This window comes from Lethenteron reissneri, chromosome 38 (assembly GCF_015708825.2).
Source record: "Lethenteron reissneri isolate LAM-NWPU_2019-01 chromosome 38, ASM1570882v1, whole genome shotgun sequence".
NCBI classification, from domain to species: Eukaryota; Metazoa; Chordata; class Hyperoartia; order Petromyzontiformes; family Petromyzontidae; genus Lethenteron; species Lethenteron reissneri.
The window spans coordinates 11,452,089-11,477,521 of NC_083816.1; the positions used below are offsets into that span (position 1 = coordinate 11,452,089).

Sequence of the window (25,433 nt, forward strand, 5' to 3'; positions counted from 1 at the left end):
CGCCATGCTCATTAATTGAAACGACAGCTTACTTTATGGTCCGTAGGGACATTTTAGTTCATGGCAAACATGCTGCAATATTTGTAACTCGTATATAATTTTGCATTCTCGGAAAAAAATTGGCAGACTCTTTTGTGTAATTACTCAATTTTATCCGGATTGCACTTGTGGTGTCGTGGCACGCAAATAATTCGCATGTCCCTCGCGCAGCAGTGCGACCCTTGCTCATGTTAGAGAACAGCCCACAGAAGCGGACAGCACAGAGCTACCACTTAGATCCCTTCTTCGTGTGACCTCTTGTCCAGTCCACACAGTTAGTGATGTTCGTCGAAGGACGGTGACACCCGGTGTGGAATTTAGCCAAAATCAAGTGGAGAACCGACATGTAATGTGGTGGGTTATATTTCCACGCAGTCATTGGTGACTTGTGACTGGCCTGAAAGCACCAACTCACTGCAGCCGGGATCCCGGTCTGATGAGAGGCGAGCGTCTCGTTGCACGCCTGAGTCTCAGCCGTGCCAGCTTTGAACTTTGAGCCACGCGGCCATTTCTGACTTAAACGAAACTATTTTTTTATTCACTTTTTACCAAGTAGGGCCCCACCGAGCCACTACGTAGCTCTGTTTCAGATGCAACCTGGCTATCACAAATTATAGCTCAACGAAGTGGCTTATCGCATAGCAATTTCCAGCAGCCGTTTTTTAGCAGCCAATTTAACTTTACAATTCTAATTTTAGTTTTTGTTCCACCACGCAGTCCACGCCCACCGGGGTGTAAAACTACACCGTACTTTACAATGCACGTAAGGCCGTAATTTTCCCACAATGCATTTCAGTACACCAGGTGGCTCAGCAGTAGAGCAAGCCGCTCGCAATTCTACGTTTGTGGCTTCAAATCCAGCTCGAGGGGGTTTGACTCGGCCCATCATCCCTCTGGGGGTTGATAAAGTGAGTACCGCTCTGCGGGGAAGTCAACAGCGTTCATCCTATGGATAGACTCACCCCGCCCCCCCGTCCCTGCCATAGAAATGTGGAATTTCCACCGCTGGCTCAGGAGGGTTGTACGTGGGAGATGCGCACGGACTCGGTGCTCTTTTGAGCAGGAACTCACTCGGCTTTGTTTTTAGTCTCGGGGGGCCTCGTGCCCAGAGAGTGTTTCAGAGCAAGGTGCCCGGTGCCTTGCGTGGCGGTGTTTGTTTGTTTGCGTGTGTTCTGTGACGTGCTCATCAATTCACATTCGGCTTGGCTTTTAGGTAACTGGAAACGAACACAATGTTTACCACATGAAGGGTTCCTACGTCGATTTGCAGGACAGTCTGGTAAATATGACAACGTTGCGGCTCAAGCTCCCTAACTGCATAATTCATGGTGTTTTTTTTTACGAATTAATATCCTTCCTAATTGCTACAATAAACACGAAACTTACCCCTTCGTTTCCTTAACAGTCATGTAATAACAAAGCGCATCGTCTGCGAGTGGGGTTCTCTGTCTTCTCTCACTCTTGGGGAGCAATAATTCGGTTCTTCTCGGGCGGAGAAGCGTGTGTGGTGAAGAAGGTGCAAGTGGGACGGTAATATGAATCGTTCAAAAAAACCTCCCTGCATTTCAAGTCTATGGTACGCTCCACCGGCTGCAAATCCCTTTGGGAAATTATTTTGAATCGCGAGTGCACTGGCACAGCGTGGAGCGTTCCATCCTTACCCAGGGGGGTGTTTTGCTCGATGCGGTCACCGCCAACTCGCTGGTGCATCGCTTTGTCCGGTGAACGGTTCTGCCGTTCGGCGTTTGCTTTGAAACGAACGGACAGCATTAAAGGGACACTGCTTCACGAATGCACTTGCACACTCGCGGTCCTTAGAATAATTGCTCATCGATTAATAACTACGTGTATCTTTTACCCAAATGAATAATACACCGTTAGTTATTATGTTTCATACGTAGCTCGTGTTTTCCGGATTTTAAAGCCGCATTGGCAATGTTGCGCCCGTATCAACCTTTGCCAGTAATTCCCACAAAGGTTGACCTGGCCACAAAATCATATCAACGGATTGTTCTTGAAGCAGCAATTTCAACATAAACCTCCCGCGTGTAATGCATTCCAGTATCCCTTTAGGGAGGTGTTCCTATGGAGTGGGCGAGTGTGCGTCTCTCTGGTGTGTGTAGAGTCCTCTCTAACATCACCACCTTCACAACTGTCGCTTTACTGGTACTAATTTTTGACAACACGAACTGTACGATTCATGCGGACGCCGTTGATGCCGAACACAACTGAAACCATGCGCTGTTGAGTGCTCTTTGAATTCAATGTTTGAAACGTGTGTCAATACTCATGACGATCTGCCTTGGGCAGAGCGACCTTCGCTCCAGTCGGTGTGAGATCGGCGTTGCCACACGTGACGTCATTTGTACGTAGGGCACCACATTTCAGATGCGATGTCAAAACTGCAAAGTGGTCTGTTTTGATTATTTAAATAGCTCGCGTGATTTCATGCCGTTGTCCCTAACACTTATTTGCCTGGATATATGACCCTAAGGTACACCACATTCATGCCGTGCTATTGGTGCCAATCTTTCGTTAAATTCCAATCAACCTTTAGTTATCTAAACAAATTATCTGGTGCTGCTGCTGCGTTGGCAGTGGTGCCAAAGCACAATTAACACTTTGTGGCCTGACAGCGAAAAAAATATATAATTGGTGACATTTTCGGTCCATTGCCATTTTTGATTATCATTTATATAGCGCAATTAACAGGAATAATCTTGACTCGGAGCGCTTTACACCAAAAATAAAATAAACCCTAGGTGAGACATGTTGAGCAAGGTAAGGAGATCTTTCGTCACCGTGGCGTCTCAGGTGCCTCGCCCTCACTGGGTGCACATAGACCCCGACCCCCAGTGTGGATGGACAGGGGAGCAGAGTGAACAGGCTCTGAGACGACTTAGTCACAACACTGCTGGCGGACGGATCTCCACTCGGGGGAGCTCTAGAGAGCCCCCCCCCCCCCCCCCCCCCCCGAGGGTATTTGGCTGAATTCTCCACACTTATCGGGCGTCATTGATCGATGGAAGTAAGGAACTCGTACCGCTTTGTACAGCTCCCATCTCCAATACGACCCAAAGGGCCAGCGCATTTCGGATTCCAGTTGGCAGAGTTGTCTGAGAACGATCAGGCTGACGACAACGTCTCCTGTGTGAGTTGAAAGGCTGCCGTGGCCCGGTCTGTGGTCATGAGTATTCGTGTTCATCGCCGCGCTATGAGTGTGTTCGGTATCAATGCGGCTTTTTAAAAAAATAACTCTTAACGAAACAGCTCCAAACCTTACAATGTTATATTCTTACACAGTCTTTCAAAATGTAGGTAATTGGAATTTCGTTCTTCCTTCTTATTTTAAACGGTATATTATATTCTAAACTCATATGCCACGTCGTATTGGCATACTGACCTCTACCATGGCAATGTGGAATTTCCATTACTGGCACAGGGCTGCCGACAGAGATGAGCAGAGCCCCGTTCCTCATTTGAGCAGAAGTTTTTTGACATGTAGCGTGATCAACAAAGATGGTCATGCATGACCATTGTTACTGTCAAAATAGTCTGTCTGTTATTGATTCAACTCGGAGCTCGGGCGATGATGATTGGTGGCGCCTGACCACCTGACAGCTGCCTCCCAGCTCGGGAGTGGCTCCTCGGCGGTTGTGAGATGAAATTTGCGATGAACAACGCCGCTAATATACAACGGAACGTTGTTACTGTTAACGTACACGCAATTGCTTTTCATATCTGTTTCGACGACAAACTGCGAAGTTTCATATCAAAGAAAAACAATGGGGTCCGCAGTACGATGCTAAGAGGAAATGCTGCGTGGTATGTGCAAGATAGTTCCATTTGCCAGAGCAGAATTAAGTGCCACTCGAGGTGGCACATGTTTAGGTGTACCCGTTTTTTTTAATTGGCTCATAGAAGTGTATTATTACGTGATAGCGTACTTATAAAGAAATGTTATTGCATCATTCACTTGTAATTGTTGTCAATAGCAGTTTGTGCAGCTCAAGTGCTGCCACCTCAGATGGTACCAACTTGTCAAATATTTGGCCTGGGCCCATCGACTAATGCTCTAACATATTGCCTCGGGTAACATAAAAACTGTTTTACGTTAGCGTTGTAATTGCCATGATTTTGAAAGACTGCTTGAAGAAATATATATTTTTAACATTCTTAATTGCTGGCAAAAAAAATACAGGCAACGTGCAAACTATGACAAAAAACTAAAAATGGGGTAAAAATGTAATAATTCACATTCATCAAGCATCGTGATTGAATTTGATCGCTGACAATTTATTTATCTTTAAAAGATATGTATTTCAACGATGCGTCTACGCATGCCGTGTGCTGTCATTTAAAGAAGTGAGAATATCCCGTGACATGTTGTGAGTACATTACGATTTTCTCCCGATGGTTATTTTTGTCAAGGCTAATACGCTTGTTCAATTTGCAAAAGGCGAGAATGGAACGGCTATGCTTTGGCCGTGAGCCTAATAGCAATGTTGTTTTAAAAAAAATTAAACCCTCGTGAAATATTTCGCCCGATAGCGTGCACTAAAACCAAACCCTCTTTGTGTTTCTTTTGCAAGCAACTAAGAAATGTCAAACGCACGCATAAACCATACAGGCATATGATTTTGCGTGTGTTTGTCCCTTGTGTGTGTGTGCGCGTGTAAACATTTTTAAACATTAGTTTTTAAGCAAGAGTTTTGATGTTCAACTTTAAAGCAAAAAAATGTATTAATACTAGTCTCAAATACTAATATTAAGTTTTGTATGAAACATTGTAATGGTGTAGCAATGTCGTTCTGCCGACTTGTGGGATCCCACCGCTGTTCGATCTTAGCCGTGGCTTGCCGTGAGTTCCGGTCAGGGGTTCAGTGTCGTCCGTTCCGTGTATTCTTTAGCGCGAGCAGCAGCGTGATAATGGTTTATTTTGGGTCGGATCGTGTAAATACAAATGTGTCGTTAACCCACCGCCACCCGACACGGCCAATTAGCAAGGTTTGTCACATGATCACAAAACGTGCCAATTGGCTACTACTTCAGCACGTCGGTGTGATGGCGAGTAAGCCCACAGCATTTACAGTCGAATACGACGTTTCCCCGGCGATTACAACCAGCTTCATCAGGCAATTTACCCGAATTGCTCAACTCGCAAGTGAAGGAAGCGTCGGGGTTCGCTTCTGAGCTCTCCATTCGGCACGACGGCCCACGCCTGCAACCTCGCCATCGGGAGGTAGGAGCTGGCTGGGTCATGCTCGAATCACGTGGACGATCGCAGTGATCGTGCAGAAGCCAGCAAGGTCTCCTGTAGGGCGGCAGTAGTACGGCTACTGGGTTGCTGATATATCTGCAGGGAATTTGATGGTTGCCCTGCTCCGGCGCTCTGGGCATTTCTTTGGGCGGTCCGAGTTTTGCCTCCCCCACGAAGTGGGCGTTGTAGATCGCTTACATCCGCTGATGGGTGAGGAGACGTCCCCACGATTTTCAGTCGTGCGGTTTCTTTCACCGTACTGCAGCCCATGCCAGTCAGTGCCAAGTTGTTAAAGGGGAGGGGGGTTGCCGAGGAAAGCTTCAGACATGTGATGTTGGCCGTGGCCCGGAATCTGATGTCGGGTCACCGGTTCCATAGCGCATCGTGCGGAGGAATCCGACGAGCTGCAAAGCTCTTGTTCAGCGATGTCCAGCAGGGGCACGGGGTCAGAACGTAGATCGGCCAAGCGACCCCAAGCAGGGGGGCCCTTCTGCGATTAAGTCAAAGAGACTCCGCGGGGGTCTTCCTGCGCTTCAGTAAAACAAATGAAAGCCACGGGTGCGTCTGTTTAAACGAGAATGCCCCGGGGACTACACTGAACACCCGAACTCGATCGGAACGCACGCCGCCGTCAGTCGGCCAGGAGGTCGGGCGGCAGCGGTAGAAGCGGCGGCGGTGGTGAAAGTGCCTTACCCGCTGGGGGTTCACCACCACCACCGCCGCCGCGGGAAGCAAACTCTGCCCGTCGTCACCGTGCCGCCCTCTCGTTGTAGCGGAAGTGCGACCAGTACTGGCCGTCGGACGGCAGCAGCGAGGAGTACGGCGGCGTGCTCGTCTCGCTCAAGAGCTCCAAGACGCTCGCCTTCTACACCGTGCGGCGCTTCGCGCTGCGCAACACCAAGCAGCGGCGGGTAACGCGGCGGCGGCGGCGGCGGCCAGCTCGGTGCACGTGTCTTCTTTGTGCGTGTGTGCTTGTGCGTGCGTGTGCTTGTGCGTGCGTGTGCGTGCGTGTGCTTGTGTGTGCGTGTGCATGTGCGTGTGTGCTTGTGTGTGCGTGTGCTTGTGTGTGTGTGTGCGCGCGTGGTGAGGAGCGGTGGTGTAGCGGTTAGCACTACGCTGCGCTCCGAACCTGGCCACCCGGGTTCGATTCCCGCTCACGGCCAACACCAGAGTGACGATTATCTGAACCGGTCCTGGGCCTCACCTAGGTCGACTCAGCCTCAAATGAGTACCTGGTGCGGTGTGTAACCGTCGCCACTGGGGAGACAAAGGCGGCCGGGCGTGGTTGCTGACCACCCAGCCCCCTCGTGTGCCGTGCCGGCCTTCATAGCTGCTGCTCGCCAACAGCACTTGCCACCAGTCTGCTAAGGCTACACGGGGGACCTTTGTCTTTGTGCGTGCGTGAGCAGAGCGGTCAGCGTGGCGGTGGCGAGCGCGTGCTGCTGCAGTACCACTACACGCAGTGGCCCGACATGGGCACGCCCGAGTACGCCCTGCCGCTGCTCACCTTCGTCAAGAAGTCGTCGGCCGCCCGGCTGCCCGACTCGGGCCCCGTGCTCGTGCACTGCAGGTGCCCCCCCCCCCCCGGCAGTGAGAGCGTGCGTGTGTGCGTGCGTGCGTGCGTGCGTGCGGGAACCAGCGCCCTGTGGCCTGTAATCTAGCGCTGTGGAGGCAGCAGCAAGGGTTGGTGGATCGCACACAGATGGTGCGAAACTCCCCTCCCGCGGCCGTCCAGGAGGAGCCGTAGCCCTGGCTCGCCAGGGGAGTGCGGCACACCAACAATGTGTATTCCGCCTGTTCCATCTCTCTGGGATAGAGTGTGTCCCCCTCACACACGCGGGTTTTCTCCAGTCACTCCGGTTGCCTCCAACACGTACGCACTCACTAATTGACCGATGACACCTGCATATGTAGAGCGACGCGGAGCTTGGTCAGTCGTTGGCTCCGGCTCATCGCGTGATGCCTTGCCCGGTCATCTGTGGTTCCTTTTTGCCTCTGAGTTTCCCCTCCCCTATCTCTCTCTCTCTGAGAGTGAGGAGCGATCACTGTGTGAGTTGAAATTAATTTCCATCGCCACCACTGCCACCATTGCCACTGCTACCACTGCCACCGCCATCACCACTATTGTCACCACCGCCATCGCCACTATTGCCACCACCATCGCCACTATTGCCACCACCATTGCCACTTTTGCCACTACCGCCACCATTGCCACGCGACTCATCTCTGCCGCCGTGCGGGTCTCGCGGTTGCAGTGCGGGCGTGGGGCGCACGGGGACCTACATCGTGCTCGACTCGATGCTGCAGCAGATCCGCGACAAGGGCTCCGTGAGCGTCATGGCCTTCCTGAAGCACATCCGCAACCAGCGCAACTACCTGGTGCAGACCGAGGTGGGCACGCGGGCGGCCACGCCGGGCGGCGTCGACGGTGCCCTCGTGCCAGCAGCTCGCTGTGCCGATCACTCGCTCTCTCGCTCCCTCCCTGGCTCCCTCCCTGGCTCCCTCGCTCGCTCCCTCCCTGGCTCCCTCCCTGGCTCCCGAATTACGAATTCCCACTCACAGCTCGTGCTGTGTGTTTTCCTCGTGCTGTGTCCCCAATAGTAAACAAAACTGGACTGTTGTCGTTGCTTCATCACCGCAATGTAAATGCAGGTTGTACGTATGTCTGATGGACTTGTAGCCAAGTTCATCAGACATACGTATGTAGCCAGCCGTGCAAACGTGATGTTTATTGTTGTTGTTGTTTGTTGTGTGTGGCCGTGCAGGAGCAGTACGTGTTCATACACGAGGCCCTGCTGGAGGCCATCCAGGGCCGCGAGACGGAGGTGGCCTCCTCGAGCCTGCACGCCTACGTCAACGGAATCCTCACGCCGGGGCCCTCGGGACTCACCCGCGTCGAGAAGCACTTCAAGGTCTGCCGCCCGCGACAACTCTCGTCGTTGTGTTTGCGTTCTGCCGCGGGTTGCTTGGGCGCCGCGGTGGCTAGGAGATGTTAACTCCCTTTCCTGATATACAGGAGGACGTGGGTTCGATCCCGACCCTGATGCCTGCTGTATATTTTAAGTTTTCATATATATCTCTCTCTCTCTCCTCGTGGTCGCTTGGATTTTTCTCCGGGTCCTCCGGTTTTCCCTCCACATAAAAAAATCAACATCGTGCGTTGAGAGTATTTCACTGCTGTACATTTCCACGTGATGATGAGCCAATTCGTTGAGCTCTCATTTTTGGCCAGGTCACTTCTGGAAAAGAGCTGTATAGTTCAGTGTGCCTGACCTGGTAAAATTAACAAAAAGTTTAGTCTTCAAATAAAATTAGCTTTTAGAATAGTTTTGGAATTGTTAATGTCCGAGAATTGTGCACGCTGTGGGCTTTGTCACAAACCGAATTCAGTCCACTAATTCGCTCCTCTGAATTCAGCCCCTTAAGAAGCTCCCAACGCGTATGACAGCAGCAGCAGTGTGTTCAGGAGCCAGTGTGGGGGTTGGCTCCTGGACCCACGTGGAGGCTTGCTGCTGGCCACGACGGGAGGGCTTCGAGAGAGAGAGCAGTTTGTGTCGTTTTGTTGCCGTTCCTCCTGCACTGAAGGAGCGCAGGCTACAGTGATGTATTGAGCGGACCGCCTATTGACGTCCTTACCAGTCTGTTATTTTTCCACTAACAATTGCGGTACTTTCGGCAGCTTGTAAAAATAAAACCTAGGCAAGTTTGTAAAAAAGAAATCTCCTTCTAACAGAAAAAAATATACGATGAATTGCGTCTGTTTTTAATTTTGTTAGTTTTACGATGGTCATAATAACTTCAACTCGTGACACACACAGTTTTCGCTCGTTCTCGAAGAACGGAAACTGAATCTTTTCGGGAGATGATCGCGATCGTTCATGGATGCCGAAGATGAGCGTTTCGTTTGATGCAAGGATCACGTTCACCTTCCGAATCGGTTCGTGTGTTTTTGGTTTGTCCGAGTGTGCGAACGGAGCTGGGGATGTCACTACGCTTGGCCGTGCCCGTTGTGTCGTTTGCAGCTAATCCTGCAGAGCGGCTTGCATTCAGACTTCACGATCGCCCAGAAGCCATTCAACCAAAACAAAAACCGCTCCACGGCCGTCTTGCCTGGTAATGCACTCAGCAATACACACACGCGCGCGCGCGCACACACACACATGTGCGCGTGTGTGCTCGCACTCACACTTGCGGACAAATATATACGCATACGTACAACAGACCAGGGATCCCCAGTTTAGCCTTATACAGACTGTGCTGTTAGCGAGCACCTATTAAGGCTGGCACGGAGCACCCAGGGGCGTCGTGCATGTGGCCAGTATCACATCCGTACCGCCTTTGTCTCCCTAGTGCTGTGGTCACACACTACGCCAGCTACTCCTTTAAGGCCGAGTCAACCTATGGGAGGCCCAAGACTGGTTCAGATATCCACCAATGACGTGGGCCATTGATGGGAATTGAACTCTCTCGTCACGGAGTTTGTCGTGCAGCGCACGAAGCACTGCGCCACCACTCCCCACGCGCAGTACATACGCGGCAGGTTCACGCAACTTGTGCCGCCGATGTTACGCTTGGCCAGGAGGCAAACGCAGATCACCAGGAGCACAGGAGCGGGGATTTAGCCACGACCGATGTGGGCCGTGAGCGTAGCGCAGTGTGCTGACCGCCTCACCACGACCGCTCCCCGCGATCGCTCCGGACGTGCTCGTACGTTCACTGGTGCACATTCACACGCGCAGCCAAGAGGGGTTGCCACCTGCCCTGGTTTTCCCACTATTGTCCTTTTAGTAATAGGTTTTTACCCTTTCAACAGTTTTTGTACCAGTTGAAAGGGTAAAAATCTATTACTATATTTTGCCACTGGTAAAGGAGGTCTCATAGTGATTGTCCTTTTTTTGAGGTCGCGGCTGTCCTCAGAAATCTGGGATGGTAAATTAGTCCGGGTTTGTGCCAGCTTAGTGATTATTCACACCACTCGAGGCGACGCATTCTGTCTGTGGTCCTTTCCTCTGCCGACATTGTGAGATATTCTACTTCCCGTGACTCGTCATGCACCTCACAGGTGGCACAGTCACAACACCACGTGTGTGCGCACACCGTGTGCCGTGTAGATCACTGGATACTGTCATTATTGCTGCGCCTGTTTACCCAGAAAGCCTCGCTGAGTCTCAGGACTGCTCTGGGGAGAGTCCTGCCGAGTGTTCATCGGGGTGGGGGGGGGGGTGTAGGGTGACGTCGCCGCTACGTGTACTGTCATCCCGAATTGAGTTGTTTGCAGGTAATAATTCACCATTGGGATGTTTTTTGGCCAGTTTCATGGCGGTGCTCCTTCAGCTTCGGGAGGAAATCGAAGAAGCCAGAGGAATTCCCCCTAGAACGAGGGAGATAGAGAGAGAGAGAGAACGTACAAACTCCACGCAGAGGGGCAACCCAAGGCTTTGTGTCGCCATGAGCTACCGTGCCACGAGCCTGCCGCCCCACTGGGAGACTGTGTGTCGTTGTGCTGTCTCTGTGTCTAACTGAGCGGTGTTCCCCACGGCGTTAGTAGACTGTGTGTGTCGTTGTGCTCTGTCTCTGTGACTAACCGAGCGGCGCTACCCGCAGTGGAGTCGTCGCGAGTGGAGCTCGCCTCCCTGGGGGACGTCGAGGGCTCGGACTACATCAACGCCTCCTACGTCATGGTGGGTCAGCGCCTGTCCCGCCACCCCGGCCACCCGCCCCGCACAGCTGCGCGTCCTCTCGCGCTCTCGAGAGTTTCTCGGAGCGGAGCCGAGCGGCCGAGCGAACGTAACGCGTGACGTCCTGTTAAGTGGGCAGCCGGCTGAGCGTTGAAGCCACACTACGATGCGTCGCTGCCCGTGGGCGGGCGACCGGGCGGGCGGGCAGCTGGGGCTGCACTCGGGCTCAGTCCCCCGTTCTCCGACCCACAATAATCGCCATTATAATTATACGTCATCGTCAGCCAGGTTCAGTCCACGGCTGGATGAAGGCATCGATAAGTCGCCAACCTCTCATCATCAAAGCGGTGGAGCCCCGCGTGGGTCACGTGGCGCGTGCACACTGCGCCCCCCGGTGGGTTAACGCGTTAACGCATCCAGTGGGTTAACGCGTGAATACCCCCCGGTGGGTTGACGTGCTAACGCTCTCAGTGGGTTTAATGCATCCAATAGTACAATGTTTCAATGCTTCCGGTGGTTAAACCTGTTAATGCATCCGCCTTATGGCCCATTGGCCGCTCTTGCACTTGGGAAGCCAGCGATGAAGGGAGCGCTGCCACTGGCAATGACATCCCAGCAAGAGAAACGCGGAGACACTGGAGGCGTGGCATGGCGGTGGTGAAAGCAGAAAGGGAATGAGAAGAATCCACAAGCGATGTCATCATTCCTTCTGGCTGTGTTTATTTATTCGGGTTGCCAGCATTTTTATGATACAATATCAAATTTCGCAATTATCGTGATATCCGTTTTTCGTAACTTCACAATTGCATTCCACATTGGTACTGTGTGCTTTGCTCTACTTCCCGGTACAATTGAATATCGCTTTACAAAAGGTTATCCAAATGCAGTTGTGATAAACATATTCCTGCCATGACTATTATATTTATTGCAACTTAACAATTTACAATGCTCAGTGTTCTCAGTAACACCATAAACAATTAATTTAACGTACTATGGAAATTAAGACGTCATATAATTGCCATGCCCTAAATCACTCAATCACATATAGATTTAGCAAAGCACTGATGGATAACAGATTTTTTTTTACAACTTTAAGGATCGAGTTATTTCATAATAGCTTGTTCAAGAAATAGAACATTTAATGCAAATCAAAAAACGAGCAAAACGACAATCGCGATGTAAGGACGCTCGTCAAAACGGGACGGCGCGATGATCGTGGATATTTTATTGTCACGTCGTATCCGTCAGCGCGGCGGCAAATAAAGATTCTGCGTCTGCGCTGCCACGTTCCGGTTTGCAGGGCTATAGCAGCAGCACGGAGTACATCATGACTCAGCATCCGCTGCCAAACACCACCAAGGACTTCTGGAGAATGATCTGGGACTACAACGTACAGCTCATCATCATGCTCCCGGGACCTCACCAGGACAAGGTGACACTGACGAACACGTGACCTGGAGGGTAGCCGGGTGGGCGCTGCGCTACGAACCCGGCGACCCGGGTTCGATTCCCGCTCGCGGCCAACACCCGGTGACGATTATTTGACTCAAATGAGTACCCGGTGCCACGTGTAAACATCGCCGCTGGGGAGACAAAGGCGGCCGGGCGTGGTGCTGGCCACGCACCCCCCTCGTGAGCCGTGCCGGCCTTCGCCGGTGCTACTCGCGAACAGCACTTGCCCCAACAGTCTGTTAAAGGCTACACGGGGGACCTTTGTCTTTGTGTGTGCGTGCGTTTCCACCGCGCGCAGGACGGGGAGGAGTTTGCCTACTGGCCCCGGCGCGACCAAGCGATGCACTGCGAAGGCTTCGGCGTGTCGCTCATCAGCGAGGACCGGCTGTGTCTCTCCAGCGAGGAGCAAGTGGTTATCCGGGAACTCATCCTCGAGGCAACGCAGGTGCTCCCGCACGTTCCGTGCTTCGCTCGCTCGTTCACCTTGAAGGCCGTAAAGCTGCCCGTCGGAGATTTTGGCCAAGAGAGAGGGATCCCATCCTGCGAATGCACGCCTCTCCCCGGCAAAGCAATGCGACAGCACGAACACAAATCATTGTTTGGTTGATGGCAGCGAAGGGCGCGGCAACCGGCGCGGAAACTCGACGCGTTCGTCAGCGGCGCCGTGGCCCTGTGTAAGGTCAAAATATACAACGAGGCGACGTCACGGGGCAGAGCTTCCTGTGGCTGCGACGGTGGAGATATGGCAATGCAAATGAGGTGTCTCGGTGTTTCAACGCTGAAGCAATCCCCTCCGCAATTCTCCACCATTCCCTGCGTGCGCTGCTCGTGTGTGTGTGTGTGTAATGGGGAGCGGTGGTGTAGTGGGGTTAGCGCTACGCTGCACTACGAACCCGGCGACACGAGTTCGATTCCCGTTCACGGCCAACACCAGTGGCGATTATTTGAACCGGCCCTGGGCCTCCTCTAGGTCGACTCAGCGTCAAATGAGCACCTGGTGCGGTGTGTAAATATCGCCACTGGGGAGACAAAGGTGGCCAGGCGTAGTGTTGGCCACCCACCCCCTCGTGTGCCGTGCCGGCCTTTGTAGGTGCTCGCTAACAACACTTGCCCCTACAGTCTGTTAAGGCTATACGGGGGATATTTGTCTTTGTGCGTGTGTGCTCTTCATCTAGCGGGATTAACCAACAACGAAGTTTGATTTTTGTTTCAACGCGATCTGAAAAGGTCAACAAACAACACCCAACTTACCCTTGCAGCGTTGAAATCCTCGGCAATTTGCGTGGCTCACGGCAGGTTTCGTGCCGCGGTGAACGCGCGTCACCACGACGCGGCGAGCGTGTCCTTTTGTAGCGCAACGCATCCGCTTGCGGAGGCTCAGGTGGTAATGCTCGTTCCACTTGCCCCTGGCAGTAATCGCAGTGGTGAGATGAAGCGGATTCAGGCTGCTGCTGCTCGCTGGGGCCAGGGAGAGCGCGCTTAAATTGGCAGGGAACCACGGCGTAAAGGGAGGCCGTAACGACCCCTAATCACCCATCCGAGAGCAGGGCCGGCATGTAAATGTTACAAGCGGTGGGGGAGGATATTTTCGTACTAATTGAATGTGATTAACGTCTCCCAGGAAAGATATCCCAGAGCAAATGAATCACTCCGGGTCTGAGAGAGGCAACGGGCTGCGGGGGAGAGTTCGGGAGCGTGGGGGAGAGAGACGCTTGTTTGTTTCCGTCGGAGATTCTCCGGCGCAGCTGCGTGCTGGTTCAGCGCTCGGCATTGTTCCGCGGTGAGCGCCACGAATTGTTGGCCGAGTCGCTGGGTGGTGGGGTGAGTGGCTAAAAATCTGACGTCACCTCAGGACGGACACTGCGGACCCGGCCAAAGTGATTCCGTAAGTGAAATTGCGGACAATTGCTAAGTGACCTATTGAAAAGTCATGCATGCAGTGTGCCAAACTCGGTCTGTACAGGTTGTGTTCAGCCTTCCGTGTGTTCGTGTTTGATTATTTATTTAAAGGGCTTGGCAGGCCTCTCGTTCAACAATATGGGACAGGGCAGTACATATGTGCACACACACTTGCATGTATTCATCATCAGGAGCCATCATCTATCCACTGCTGGATGAAAGCCTCCCCATGCAGTCACCATTCCCGTGGTCTCGCAATGCGACGATCCGTCTAGCTCCTGCACACGAGGCGAGGGGAGCCGCGCTGGCTAGGAGATGTTGACTACCTCGCCTGGTATACAAGAGGTCGTGGGGTTTGATCCCGACCTTGACGCCTGCTGCTGTATATTCGAGTTTGAGTGTCTCTCTTTCTCTGGATTTTTCTCTGGGTCTTCCGGTTTTTCCCTCCACATTTAGAATCCACATCGCACGTTTGCAGTAAATGGCTCCTATACATTTACAATCGATGATAAGCCGCTTCGATGAGCTATCATTCGCGATAGCCACGTCGCGTCTGAATAGCTCAGTGGGCCTTCCCTGGTAAAATTAAAAATAGTTCATTTAGTTTGTATGTACGTACGTATGCTGAACTTATTTTGCACCGTACGTAACCAACTGCGCAAATCGGCGGTGCGGGGGGTAGAGACCACAAACACCAAACACTAGAAGTCGATCGAAGTTTCGCCTGTGAGCTCGAGTCCACCACCAGGCAGGTGGAGGGTTGGACGAGCGATGTTCACGGGAACGGTGGACCCACGCCAGCGGCCGCAGCGCGACGACGAGCGTGACGTCGCTGACCCGCGTGACGCCCCCCCCGCCACTCCGCCCCCCCTCTCGCCGTGTGTCGCCAGGACGACTACGTGCTCGAGGTGAAGCACTTCCAGTGCCCGCGGTGGCCCAACCCGGACGGCCCCATCAGCAGCGTCTTCGAGCTCGTCAACATCGTGGCGAAGGAGGCGCTGACGCGCGACGGCCCCACCGTCGTGCACGACCTGTGAGTGGAGAGAGCGGAACGACGCGCCACGCACGCCACGCACACCACACACGCACGCACGCCACGCACACCACGCATGCACACCACGCACGCACGCGAGTTGACGGCGTGATGGGTTCCGCCATCTGGCCGTGGTGCACACTGGCACGGCGTCGTTCCGATCAATAATGTACTGCGGCGAGCGCCAGGAATTGGTCGGCCTAGTCGCTGGGTAGGGCGAGTGGCTCAATATCTGGAAGTCACCTCAAGGCAGACAATGCGGACCCAGCCAATTGCAATGTCATGCGAAATGTCTTTAGCAGCATCCAACATTCTTCAGTGTGCCAAAGTCTCTACATGTTAAGTTCAGCCTTCTGTGTATTCATGTTTGATCATTTATTTAAAGGGATTTGCAAGCCTCCCATTTAACAGTAAGGGACAGAGCTGTACATATGTGCGCACACACAAACACAAACACTGACATGTATTCATCATGAGGAGGCACGATCTATCCACTGCCGGATGAAGGCCCCCTTCAAGCAGTCGCCATTTCTCGTGGTCTCGCAGTGCGAGGATCCATCCAGCTCCTGCACACGAGGCGAGGGCTGTCCTCTGAGCGTGCGTGCGGATATATCTGCGCGAGCGTGTTCCGGCAACCACCTCATGATGCTGGTTGTGACTACAAGAGCAACGTCGCAACCAAGTTGTTGAACGTCGCGGGTCGCTCCCCAGCGCTGCTCAAGCGGAAATAAATTGGTGGCGTTTGTTAGCGGCAAAACTTTATTCATTGGCCGTGTCGGGTGGAGAGAGGTGTACGACTAAGCATCTTATCTGCGTGACCTGACCCAACAATTAACCTAAATATTGGTCACTAAAGCTTACACAGTGTTCAATGAGTATGTATGTAACTGTATTTGTACTTATGTGTGTGTGTGTAGAGCACTGGCCACATATTTTGTTCAAGGCTATATGCGGATTTGTCTGTGTCTACCCATGTGTGCCCATGTGTGCCCGTGTGTGCCCCTATCTGCCCGTGTGTGCTCCCGTGTGTGCTCCCGTGCGTGCTCCTGTGTGTGCGTGCGCCCCGCAGGTTGGGCAGCTCAGTGGCCGGCACGTTCTGCGCCCTCGCCACGCTCTCGCGGCAGCTGGAGGAGGAGAACTCCGTGGACGTGTTCCAAGCGGCGCGCATGATCAACCTCATGCGGCCCGGCGTCTTCTCCGATGTCGTACGTGCACGCCAGTGGCGGCAAACGGAACACGGGACACGGCACACGGGACACGGCACACGGGACACGTGTGATCCAAATCGCAGCTGCCAGACCTCTCGCCCACGCCTGCCAACGTGGCCGCACCGCCCCGCTGCTCGACCACCTCTGGTGGCTCCCAGCGCGGTCGCGGATCTCGTTTTGTGCCGTCACGTCGGCGACAATTCGTTTGAAACGACGTCAGACGTCGCGGGGAGAGACGTGCGATCGCTCGGCCCGGCGGGCCAAGCGCTATAACCGCGGCGGCATCCCGACTTTGAATAAATTGGTGGGGGGGGGGGGGAAACTTCACCGTGAGCTTGCACTCCTCTCCTCTCTCGAGGTCTCAGCTGCTTCAACAAAATACACCCACGTAGCTGTGTATCGTTTGTACTACATACACTGACTGCGCTTGCGTCTTGCCCCCGCAGGAGCAGTACCAGTACCTGTACAAGGCGCTGCTGAGCCTGGTGAGCGCTCGCGAGAACAGCGGCAACGGCGTGAAGCCGGAGGGCCGCAACGGCGCGTCGGCCCTGCTGGAGGACGTCACGCCGGAGGAGAGCCTCGAGTCGCTCGTGTGACGACGACGCCCCCCGCGGGCGCCACCCCCCCAACCCCCCCCAACCCCCCCCCCAACCCCCCCCGTATCCTTCCGCACCGGCGCGCGTGCGCTCAGCCGTGACGGTTTGGAGCACGGCGCGCCCGCACCACTCCGGTGCGTGGATGCGGCCGCGACTCGTTAATCTCTCTCTACGTTTGAAGTAGCCGGAAGACTAGGATAAGCACGTGAGCAGTCGTCGCGGCCGTAGCGAGAGTATACTAGATGCGGTGTGCCGGGTACAGACGTGACCCGGTGAGGGTAGTTGGATGCATTGGGTGTGGCACTTGCGCAGCGTGGAGGTGGGCAGGCTGCCGAGGTTGACACGTTCGCGTAGCTGGGTGTCGACCGCAACAGTTGCGTGGTCTGGCAGAAGAGAAGAAGCGATGGGCGGCGCGGTCGTGTCGGCAGAGTTGGCCGCGGTAAACCCCTCGACCATGACCGCGCGCCCCAATCACACGGAGCGAGCGGGAGCTCATCATGGCCATCTCAATCATCGGCCGTGATTTATCCACTGCTGGATGAAGGCCTCCCCCAAATCCACGGCCATCCTTCATGGTCGCGGAGATTGCAACCGTCCGCCCGCCACCTGCACGCCAGCCGATATACAGCGCGTTGTCATCGTCATTGTTGTCATCGTCGTCATCGTCGTCATCATCGTCGTCGTCATTGTTGTCATAGTCGTCATCGTCGTCGTCATCGTCATCATCGTCGTCATCGTCGTCGGTGCTCTGCAGGGATGAGATGGGCACCAGGGTGGTGAAACGTCAAAACGGTTGCCCCCCCGCAGAGAGATGCCAACAGAGAAGGATGGCCCCGAGGCTCGTTCGACCAGGCGCACTCCGCTTTGGTCCTTTCATTTTCAAGCGCAGCAGCGTCACGTTTACTCGACAGTCTTTAATATTAAACGATATTATTACGGCAATATTTTACGTTTAAAAAATATATATACATTTTTGGCCGGGTTGACTTTGTCTTAAGGCCTTGTAAACTGGAGTCCATATGAAATCAGCAAACTCCTTCTGGGGTCACATCAGTCGGCTTCTCGCCCAGCAGTAGACAGCGCTGTGCTGCCAACAGAATGTTGAACAGAATGTTCGCAGCACCTCGTTCGTCGTGCTCTCCCCTCCGTGCTCTCCCACGTGCCATCATCCTGACACGCCTCACCGTTGCACCATTTCAACTCCCTGTCTGCCACACGCGCCGAGTGGCATCTGTCGTATTATCTTGCGGCCGTTCCGTAATTCAGGTCAGCGATGAGAGAGCGAGAGAGAGACATCCGCAGGACACCGCGTTCTCATTCTCCACGCTGATTAGATCATTGCAGCCAAGCGATCGTAACGAGCGACACAAATAACAAGTAACAATTACGTACGGTGCTTGCGATGGCTCGACTAACGACCCGCAGAGTTCTTAACGAGATGCTATCGACATTCTTTTAAAATGTCTCGCGCGGTACGAGCCCTCGTTGCCCTTGGAACTCGCCGGCGTGGCATCGATGCGGTCCATCGCACTGCCATCCCTGGTGGCCACTGTGTGATGCCATCGTGCACATACCATTTGGGTTCCGATCGCATCTTGAAGCAGAACGCTTTTCGGAAAATTTCACAGAGAGGAGTGGGATGTGGGCATCCTGGGAAACAGAGGGCTAATTTTGTTCATGTTTTTATTGAAAGAGATTAACTCGGAGGAAGACATAGAAAAGGTCTTTGAGCCTGGATGTCACCAAGGGCAGGGAGCCCACAGCACTGACGGCTGGGTAAGGAAGCTCCAGACTGAGGACAACAGAGACAAACACCTGTTAAAAGGTTGGCTTCAGCCAGTAAATGTTAACAGACATTTAACGATGTATTCCTTGATATAATGTAATCGGCATTTTGTTTATATCAAGCCAGAGGATTACTCCCTGTTGTCGGTTTTAACGTTAAACCCAGAGGCGTCGGTTATTCACAGCGCGTGGAGCATACGCAGGAGAACGTTGTTACAGAGTAGATCGCTTCAATCGATTCCTGCTGCAAATGACGCAAATTATTTTAGCGATTGTCCGTCGCACTTTAATTTGGCCGTGATTACATTTTGCTTTACACAAATTCCAGCAAGGGCTTTGTCAGCTATAACAGTGCCCCCCCCCCCGCCCAACTCTGGATTACGATCAGCGGAATGAAGCGACGGTCCGATTCTGGCTTAATTTGCCGACGGCCGGTACTGTGCTTGATAAATAATTGGTCATGGCCGAGGGGTTTCCTGGTGAGAAGATTCGTTGAGTCACAGCGCCGCGGCCTGCTCGTTTGTGCCGAGCCTCCTAACGAGGTCACCATTTTCTGGGGCGTTTTTTCTTTTTTTCCAATGGAGCGTCGTTTTAATTGGCGCGAGAAGGCACCCGCAAAGAATCGTGCCCCGACGAAGGTTTACTCTACGCTTCTCTCGTCGCTTCCTTAACGACACATTTGGCAGCCTTTTGCGAAAAAAGCCGAAATGGGATTGGCCGACATCCAGGAGCCGGTCGTCTCTTTGTTTTTTTGAGATTCATTAAACATCAACCGATGCGCCCAGATACAAACGAAAAAAATATATCCATAATATAGGTTTTTTTTGGGGTTAGATCGCGTAAATATAAAGGTTTGCTGTACTCGTAACGAATTGGCATGTTCTGTTTACGTGACAAATCTTACTAATTGGTGGGGGCGGGTTTAACGACACATTTATATTCACGCGATCTAACCCCCCCAAAAAACCTATTGTATGGATGAAAGCCCCCGTGTGAAAAAAACAAACGCAATTATAATTTGCAAAGTTAACAAAAGTGGACATAAAGGCGGTTCGACTGCGGTCACAGCCCAGACTGCAGGGCACGATGCGGCGTCTTCGCTGTGTCCGCTGCACCTTCGTATTGCTGAGCCGTCTCTTGTGGGGGGGTAATCGCGGCACGTCAAGACTGCACGTGGTCGAGTAGCAACCCCCCCCCCCGCCACCGGTCATAACATGAAACGTGGACACCGGCGAGCGTCTTGAGGGCCCACTTTCACGAGCTTTGCCAAAACACGCGCACAGGTCGGTCGTTTTCAAGCCATGTACGTACCTTGAACTTCTTTCGCACCGTACGTAGCCGACCCTGCTGATCGGAGGTGCGGGAGAAGGACGAGAAACTGGACACAAAAAAACAGTTCGGGTGGAATTAGTTTTCAATCTGCCATACGGAGCGGAGTGATGATGATGATGATGCTGCTGCTGCGTACAAGTTTGCATATCGAGGTGGTGGGAGCAAAGGCCAGTGCACCCATTAAAAGTCCAACATCGGTAAAGTTGAGGTATGGTGGACAACACGCACACCGCAAGATATTTGTTCAATCGTTCGAGTCATCCTTAATGTGAACTTTTAACGCTTTTGTTTTTACTAACGATATAAATTCTCTCGTAGTCAGCCACCTTTTATATTGTGAGTAAACCTTTGCTTGCTGCAGTGTTCTACTAAAGATTAACGATGGTAAGTGAATCTCACGGTAAAGTAACCAATGCATGCCGTTTGAATGTGAAAAAGCTAAATATTTTATATAGTATACTGGCTTGGAATGGAGGAAAGAACACGTTTTGGAACCTCCTAATGGAAATGGTTGGAATGAACAGAATGCCGAAACGTTATAACGTCCGTGCAACGATATCCCTTCAGATAGGGTATGCGTTGTATGGAACTTATACGTTAGGGCTACAGTACAACCTTGGGGGACAATGATTCCACATTCACAGACAAGTGGGAGAGGTACAGCTTTGCTTCAGTTCAACGTCACTTATTTACTCGCAACTCTCGACACGGTTGTGTGCAAGTCGCTTTATTCAGAATCAGAAGAATGAGAATCGCGAGTTTATTTCCCGCTCAGGCCCGTTGAAGACGGCGAACTGAGTAACGCGAGCAAACTGGAGCAAGCGTGGAAGCAACTGGGAGTAGTATCGAACCCAAAGAGATTCTCGAGTAACATCACGGACAGAGGCAACGGGAAGGCCATGATCGCCCACGTCTTTGAGAAAGCGCGTGGCTCACAGAGAGACAGAGAGAGAACGGAGAGACACGGAGAGAGAGACAGAGCCGTTGAGCCATGAGCTCTTCTTTTGAGGGCAGCTCGGCCAGCAGACAGCGGCGGCGTTATGGAGCTACGACAAACAGCCGTGCCTGAGTGAGCGAGTCAGTGAGTGAGTGCCTGAGTAAGTGGGTGAGCGAGTGCCTGAGTAAGTGAGTGCGTCAGTGAGTGAGTGCGTGATTGAGTGCGTCAGTGAGTGAGTGTGTGAGTGGGTGAGTGCGTCAGTGAGTGAGTGCCTGAGTGAGTGAGTGCGTCAGTGAGTGAGTGCCTGAGTAAGTGAGTGCGTGATTGAGTGCGTCAGTGAGTGAGTGCATGAGTGAGTGAGTGCGTCAGTGAGTGAGTGTGTGTGTCAGTAAGTGAGTGGGTGCGTCAGCGAGTGAGCGAGTGTGTCAGTGAGTGAGTGGGTGCGTGCGTTGTCATTCGTCTCCACGACGGGGGCATTCCACCGGCTTGCACAACCGGCGCTCCCCATCGGGTCTGTTGGCTAAGGGGTGTGAATTGAAGCCATCGGCATCGCAAATTTGCAATCGAACCGGTGGTCAACGGGTGAACGCGCGCGGCAAGAGAGAGAAGTCGTTCCCTGAATTGCGGCAGGGCCTTCTCCGTTGGATTGGAAACAATTCGCGTGTTCGCAAACGTCGGGAATTATTTGGCACGGGTCCGTTTGCCTCGGGGCACCGGTCAGCTTTGTTGGACGGCAGCGTTGCTGTGGACAGCTCAGAGCTCTTTCACAGCTTTCGCAGAACTGCAATGCGATGACATTAAAAACTTGGAGCGCCACGGGGAAAAGTCACATCGCTAGCCACTGTGTGCATATATACACACACGTGATAATGCGACGGCTCTGTTGAATTAATTTTTCCCCATTTAAGTGCACAATTTAATCCGATTAGAATTTGCAGCTTGAGCAATCGAGCTGCACGCGCGCGCCACGAATGTCCTCATCGGAAAATGAACCCCGCCGCATTTCTCCTCCTGAGCCTCGTGGCTTTTATTTTCCATCTCCCCGGCTCCATTCCAAAAACGGCGCACGGCAACCCGCACGGATTGTCCCCGATGAGGCGGCGTGAAGGGAGTTCAGTTGCATTTCGTGCCCGAAAAAAACACAAAAACGACTTTAGCAGTCCCGCCGAATTGACGCCATCCGCTGGGGACTCGAAGGAAATTCATGAGAGCGCATGTACCTTACGTTCATTTGTTTTGTTAAATAGAAAGCCAATTGTGAAAATTCGCACCCAAAACATCCGCCGCCGCTTGGCAGGGCCGAGGCACTGCACCTCGAGAGTGCCAATGTTACGTAGGCAAATAAATAAGTGGCCGTGAACGAGTTGATCTTAATTAAAAGTGTAAAAGCTAAACAATTGTCCGCACACCGGTCTGCCGTGTCTTCGAGTTATGTCGCGTGTCGCGGACCTAAAGAGATGCAACTCCGATTGGCACGGTCGGCTACGTACGGTGTGAAAAAAGTTCAACATCCATACAACCCCCGAAAGCCATCGGGGAGGGCCGTACCCTGCGCTCCGTGACGAGTCCACTGCGACGGAATAGATTGAGCTGAAGCAAAGCTTTTAGTCGGCCGCGGGTTAACAGGAGAGACGCGGGCAGGTCAATGGGCCGAGGCAAAGTGTCGCTTTTTCTGCTGCGCCTGTGGACGTCGATGCCGCCGTCTTCTGCCGAGTATCCGACTCGCGAAACACGACTGTGGGAGCGGAGAAGTTGTGGGCTCGACAGAATGTCGAGTCGTGAATGCGAACCGAGCCCAGTATTTTGAGAGCGTTGAAGGTGGATTTGATGCGAAAGGTCAAAGGCGCTTTTTCTACGTCGATTCTAAAATGCCCCCCTAGAAATACTCCCCCAAACGGAAGAGTCACGTGGTCGTGGGTGACAGGCATTGGAAACTGCATTCGCGGAATTAAATATTTTAAAATACGAAAATAGCAACGTGTTCCAAAACTGTCATTTTAATTTCAGTATTTTATATAACAAAAAAACAAGAGTCTATATGAGATGATTGCTTTAAGTATGTTTAACAGACTAGCATTTTGTCACTGGCAAGCTGTAAATATGTACCATGGGTAGACAGTCGATAAAAATAGACATTTTGTATTTATAGTCATAGAATATCGTATTTTGCTATTTAAAAAGGAGAAAAAAAATGTTTTGTGATGATTAAACAACACATTTATACGTTGCGTTTTTCTATTCGTGAAGTTAACATTTGCGACTTATTAAGCCGGTGGCGTCTGTACGGTGATGCGATTGTTTACCACATTTTTACAATTACTTGACTGCACACATGCCTAACTGTTTTTAACCCGTTTGAAATGCCATTTTTACTACTATATTTATTAGACTACAGTGATGTTTTCGGAAAGAAAAAAAAAACCCTACTTGGCTGTGTTTGTCTTGAAGTAAAGTATTTCCCACTGGGATTACATTCTGGATACATCATTATCCGTGTAGTACAAGCTCAAAAATAAACACAATAAAATGAAAATAACAACATTTCTTTGGGTCTACTCATGCTTCTTTGTTCATCGTCACCGGGTCCCACTTGTGCCTCCTAAGAGGCACGGCGAACGATGTTCTGAATTGCAACCATCAGAGCTCCTCATGGTACCAACAGTAACTGCCCTGAGAGGCAATCTAAAATAAAAACACTGAACTCTTTTATACTGGTAGGAACCTCCTGGTTACACCAGCCCACAGGGGATTATTGTGTCCGTCCGTCGTGCAGGGAGGGGCTGGGTGGGGAGGGAGGGGCTGGGTGGGGTGGGGAGGGGCTGGGTGGGGAAGGGCTGGGTGGGGAGGGTGGGGCTGGGTGGGGTGGGTCTGGGAGGGGCTGGGTGGGGGTGGGAGGGGTGGGGCTGGGTGGGGAGCGGCTGGTCACCCCGTGGTGCCCTTATAAAACTCAACGTTTAACCTACTCACGCCGGCTTGTGCCCGCCCTCACAGTCGGGCATATTTGCGGAATACACCACGCCGCCGTTGACCCTGGCCATTGACCGAGCAACCCAACGTTCCTACCAGCTCCCTCCGCAGGAATGTGTTTTGCCAGTTCACTTGGCCACACATGGGAGCTCATCGAAGTTGTGATGCCGCCGCCGCGAAGCCGTTCGGCAGGCACCAAATCCCCGACCTCGCCACCACCAAGCAACGGAGCCGACCCCGCGTCCCCCTCACCTCACATGAACAAACCCGCACTCATTTCCCCCCCCCACCCATAGAGCTCCGAGGGGAGGTCGCCTGGCCGACCGGTTTTTATCCGAGAGACCCTTATCGGGATTAATTCTCACGGTTTCCGGCGATCAGGGAATTGGATGACCTCCCCCGTGCTACGTGGCACCGCGGCGCTGCGGCCGGCCTTAATATGGTGTGGTCGCGGCGTGGGGCATTCGGCCACCGCGGTTGAGGCGCATTTCCCCCCACACACACCCCCACGAGTCGACGGGGCAAGCAGGGGAGGCACGGGACAGCATGAATAGCGGGACCACAGGGGCTGTTGCGCATAGTCATGGAGGCTTGGGATAATTGCGCTTGAGCGCGCAGGCCCCATTGTTAGGGAGGGTAAGGGATTAATTAGGATTTACGCCTTGCACGCAGCACACTGATTAGCATATCAACAGCGCCCGGAACCGCCTAGCGCGTGCCAGAGGATCGCGAGCCCATTGTTTAGCGCAGCATCCCCTTTGAGGTAGGGAGGATAAATAGAGGGGCGCAGAGGGGAAATAGGGCTCTTCTCTCCAGGCCAGCGGACCAGCAGCAGCTCCAGCCAGCGACCCGAACGTCCGTGGGACGCATCAAGGTACGCTGTTAGCGCATAGAGCAGCGAACCTCCGCGGGCACCAAACAGTGAGTGGGGAGGTGAAGTAGGATAATAGCCGATAAATAGGGAATAGGTACAGGTTTGGGTGGAATAGGCCAGCCTCGTCGACTCACTGATTCAACATCAATTCGCAGGTAGCATATAATAAATCATCAATAGCGAAGCGTGGTCTCGCGTGATCTTGTCGAGCAGTGTGATCGTGTGGGTGCGCTGTGTGCACAGTGGTTCGCCACGTGAGTGAGCGCTGCGCGGAGCTGAGCGCGCGGGTGAGCGTGTGTACACCGTGGTTCTGTAGTGCTGCGGCTCGCCTCGGGGGAGCGCTGCGCAGAGCGGTGCGAGAGTGGGTGTCGCG

At 52.8% G+C, this 25,433-nt stretch overlaps 1 protein-coding gene across 6 annotated transcripts in view; it reads left to right on the forward strand.

The window, feature by feature from the left end:
• LOC133351669 (receptor-type tyrosine-protein phosphatase gamma-like) overlaps nt 1-23,760 on the forward strand; it is a 169,149-nt gene extending 145,389 nt beyond the window's left edge. For 5 of the 6 annotated variants that reach the window (XM_061567057.1, XM_061567055.1, XM_061567054.1 and 2 more), the window contains 12 exons: nt 1,253-1,318; nt 6,073-6,210; nt 6,709-6,869; nt 7,555-7,690; nt 8,065-8,211; nt 9,322-9,412; nt 10,904-10,980; nt 12,278-12,409; nt 12,728-12,874; nt 15,219-15,361; nt 16,431-16,566; nt 17,016-23,760. In XM_061567057.1, the coding sequence (XP_061423041.1) occupies nt 1,253-1,318; nt 6,073-6,210; nt 6,709-6,869; nt 7,555-7,690; nt 8,065-8,211; nt 9,322-9,412; nt 10,904-10,980; nt 12,278-12,409; nt 12,728-12,874; nt 15,219-15,361; nt 16,431-16,566; nt 17,016-17,165 (1,524 nt within the window). In that variant the 3' untranslated portion in view covers nt 17,166-23,760. The remainder of the gene's footprint in view (nt 1-1,252; nt 1,319-6,072; nt 6,211-6,708; nt 6,870-7,554; nt 7,691-8,064; nt 8,212-9,321; nt 9,413-10,903; nt 10,981-12,277; nt 12,410-12,727; nt 12,875-15,218; nt 15,362-16,430; nt 16,567-17,015) is intronic. The other variant, XM_061567058.1, reaches the window with a different exon arrangement.
• The last annotated feature ends 1,673 nt before the right edge of the window (nt 23,761-25,433 follow it).